Raw genomic sequence first — 4,118 nt, 5'->3', positions numbered from 1 at the left:
ATTGCTGCACCCAAGGGGACAGACCAATTACAATAGCTGAACTTTTTCTGTATATAATTAAAAGCTCCTCTATCTTGCAGCCTACCCTACCTCACCGTGCAAGTGTTATTTATACAGTTTTAATTAATTCAATTTGAATTGGAAATAAAATGCATTAATTGAGATATGCAGGTTTCAATCTGCCAGTATTAAGTAGTACGCTCATTTTTTTTTTTTTGTGTCACAAAAACACCATGAAAACCATGATGATCACTGACCAGAAATGACAACTCGTGTAGTATTTCCATGGCAAATGCACCCCCTAAAAGGAACAACACAAGAGAAACTGATAACAATAGCCAGTTGGGATGGTTTATATAACTCGGCTTCTTTAATCACGTGGTCTCTTACACAAACTGCTGTCCTTAACCTGCATCAACTGTCTGCATTTCTGTTTCAACCAACAATATTTTGAAGACAGAAACTGCAGAACCACACACACAAGACACCTGTTTCTATTTATTAACATAAAAAGTCTTATCACAGTCACAGCTCCAACTTTCTAGAATGCTTATAAAACATCAGATTTACCCAGAAAAAAAAACTTACTTACAAAAAGCTGCATTTACTTTTGTCTGACAGACAATATCTGCTAATTTTGCTAAGTCCATTTCGAGTTTAGAAGATGGCTGTTTCCTGGAATGAATGGACTCTCCACATAAATCAGTCCCTTCCCTGTTTGGTGTGTTATGCTGTCACCCATCATTCTTCAGCAGTTCTTGGAGATAGACTGAGTTAGCGTGATAAGCGCTCATCCAGGTGAAGTGTCTGTAACATTTCCTATAGTATGAATGTGGAGCTGCAGCATAATAGCTCTGCCATGCTTGGTAATAAGACTTCCAGTAATCCTCATAACTCTGAGGCTCATATCGAGAGGCAGGCATTCTCCCATCCCAAGGGCTATCTGAACAGTCAGCATAAACTGCCCCCTGTGAAGGATTAGGGACTTGATTATGAGGGCTTTTCTTTTTGGGGTGTTGTTTCTTCACTTTCCTTCTCGCTGGATTTTGCTTTGGGGCTTGTGGTATTGGTTTGAGCTCTTGTGGTCTCGATGGCTGGGCGAGGTGTAGAGAAGTGCTCAGAAGAACCTGATCACTGGCAACAACGTTTTCTTTCTCCTGCGCATCTGAGGAAGCTTCGAAACAGGACTTGTTTTCCATACAGGAGGAAGCCCTGGAAGTGTAGGAGCTGCTGTCACTGTCCGACTCCTCAAACCGGGCGCTGTCTACTACTACATGGGTCGTTTCTTTCCTCTCTCTGAATTCTAAGGCCCCATTTTCAGGGTGCTGGTAAGGCTCTCCTGGGCCAGTGTAGGTTGTTACAATTTCAACCTCCTTCTCCAGCCCCTCCTTAATGAAGTATTCATAGTCCTCAAGAAAGTCAGCAAAGCTCCAGGGACTGCCAGGCTGCTGGCGCTTAAAAGAGGACAGACAAGGAATCTTAGGCAGCATGTTTTGTAAGGTTTCTCTGTCCATGGGCTGATCGGTATTTTGTCGCGTCATTTGGGGGGCAGTTTTCTTTTGACCGCTCTGCTCTACACTGCATTTCAAAGTCTTTGGACTCTTGCTACTTTTTTCCGAGTTGGCACCATCTGAGCAGCCTTTTGGTAGCTTCTGTTTAGGAGCCTTTTTTGGCTTGGCCCTGGAAGAACTTTCACTTGAAACAGCAGGAGGATGTGGAGGTGTCTCTACACAACTACCTGTGGGTGGCGGTTGCATTGCTTCCTCTGGCCTTTCACAGGGCAAGGTCCCAGCATTCAAAGCCTCTATATGAGCCACAGCTGTGACTTCTACATCCCAATCTGCAAACTGGTCCATCAATCCAGGAGGGATAGGTTCTGCACAAGAGAAAGAGAGCAGTCAAGAACCACACCACCTTCTTTCCAGATTGCAAGGCAACAAACATGATTTATAGGGTTAAATTATTAGTGCGCTACACAAAAATCCCAAGTTATAACAGACTCAACAGATCCTAACTGTTGAGTATTCCCAATATTACTGATAGACGGTGCTTTGTTTGTTTGTTGTTTACAATAGATGCATCACTAACTATTCAGAGCAGGCAATGGTTACTAGTACAGAAACAACCTGAGAGAAGAGAAACAGCTCTTTACAAGGAGCTGCCCTTCAAAGAAATGAAACGGTTTCTTAGTCACTCAGCATAGCATCCAGATTTTAAACCGCTGCATACCTCTGACCCCCACCTCTGAACCCCAGAATCAGAGTAAAATCAGGAAAGCCACCATGGGAACACACTGCAGACCTGTTCAGAAAAAAAGGACCCTACCTGGCAAAGGATGGAGCTGCAGATTACACTTCTGTGCAATCTTCATCATCAAATTCTCTTCCTCCCCACGGCAACAGTACGTCACAGATAAGCCTAAGGTGCCTACGATATTAAAAAAAGGGAAGAATTACCTAGACTGATCCAGAGATGGACCACTTTAAGCTGCACAGAAAAAACAAAGACATTTTACCAAAGCGCCCAGCTCTGCCGATCCGATGCATGTACGTCTCCCAGTCCAAAGGTACATCCAGGTTAATGACCAGATTCACCTTCTCAGCATCAATTCCACGAGAGGTCTTGGTGAGGAAAAGAAAACCCATAAGCAATGGTGAGTAGGAATATATACTTAAGTAGCGCACTTCATTGGGACGTGCCATCTAAACACCTTGCGTATCACTGTGCCAGCGTTCAATAAGCAGACATCCAAGTACGAAGAGAGCACGTAAGCTCTCCAATGTACGAGTATCGTAGACGATAAAATAACGCCTGTGGTGGTAGAACTTCAGTCACAGATCCGAAGACAGCAAAGGAGGAATGAACACAATTAAGAGGTGGGAAAAAGTACAAGTGAATATTGTACCATGTCTAATGCTCTTGTACCTTGAACAAAAATATGGTTACTGCTTTCCCAGAAAAGATGCAGGGGAACTGGTTTGACACAGAGGTATCACAGGAAGGAAAAAAAGTAAGCTCTGCCCATTTCTCCCTCCAAGAAGATTGCACCTTTTAATTCATGCAGTTTCCCACAAACCGGTTGCACCTTTTAATTCATGCAGTTTCCCACAACCCCTCCATAAAAACACAGACGAAAAAGGAGCAAATTAAAACCATATTTAGATAGAGGATTTTGAAAATCTATTTTTTGTTCAGAACACATTTCTATGTTCCCCTGTGACAGAAGTTTGCTGTATCTTCAGTCAGATGCTCATTAGATAACATCTAAGTCATATTTAACTCCAAGCAGCAATACAGTATGCTAATTCTGAAGAGTTACATATGCTTAATAGGGAAAAACTCACTAAATCTGTGGAAATCAGGACTCTGCAATGGAACTGCTTCAGTTTAGCCATGGCATCGAGTCGCTGGTTCTGGTTCATACTGCCTGGAGATACAAAAGTGAACCTTCAGAGACTCAAATCAAAACATACCGGAAGAGCCCTGGGTTATTTAGCGTAATACTAAATATGCTAAGCAAATTTTATGTCAGATGAGAGTGAAACCTACAGAAGTTATGTCCATCCTTCATAGCAGGCTGCACCAAATAATATCATGGAGGAAATCAAATGCAAGAGGAGAGACCCGAAAATAAAACAAAGGCAGTACAAAAGCAACTTGTCTTTAAAAAAGAAAAAAGTTCTTCTGTATAAATGCTTTAGTAAGTTGGATAACATGGGACACAAGTAAGTTTTACTTAAGAACTGGAAGAACAGCAAATATTCTTACAGAGACAGTGGAATACTGGAAAGTGAATTAGTGTTTATTACCTTATAAACACAGGAGACAGTTTCATTGTACATGTACCAACTTCTGGTCTATTGGGTCCTAACTTTTTAGGAATGGTCAAAATGCAACAAATTATTTCCAGACAGATTCCCCTTTCCCCTTCAAAAACAAACTACTCCAACACAAAATAGGATTCCTTAATCTTGGAGGGAGGGGAAGGGGATAAAGTGACCATCTAACCAACATAAAAAAAAAAAAATGAATGAGAACACAGAACTACTTCCCACAGTTGTATCGTAAATACTCCTGAATTAGGTTAGTGCTGCACAGAAACATTAAGTTCCAAATGC

General features: G+C 41.7%; 1 protein-coding gene across 1 annotated transcript in view; it reads right to left on the bottom strand.

Moving 5' to 3' along the window:
- Positions 1-538: 538 nt before the first annotated feature.
- DDX20 (DEAD-box helicase 20) overlaps positions 539-4,118 on the bottom strand; it is a 7,462-nt gene continuing 3,882 nt past the window's right edge. Inside the window, exons 8-11 of the mRNA XM_025192019.1 lie at positions 3,345-3,433; positions 2,516-2,621; positions 2,326-2,427; positions 539-1,876 (exon numbers count right to left, since the gene is read on the bottom strand). Coding sequence (XP_025047804.1) covers positions 735-1,876; positions 2,326-2,427; positions 2,516-2,621; positions 3,345-3,433 — 1,439 coding nt within the window. The 3' untranslated portion in view covers positions 539-734. The remainder of the gene's footprint in view (positions 1,877-2,325; positions 2,428-2,515; positions 2,622-3,344; positions 3,434-4,118) is intronic.

Source organism: Alligator sinensis, unplaced genomic scaffold, assembly GCF_000455745.1.
Source record: "Alligator sinensis unplaced genomic scaffold, ASM45574v1 scaffold589_1, whole genome shotgun sequence".
Classification (NCBI taxonomy): domain Eukaryota; kingdom Metazoa; phylum Chordata; order Crocodylia; family Alligatoridae; genus Alligator; species Alligator sinensis.
This window is presented reverse-complemented; position numbering and strand designations above follow the sequence as displayed.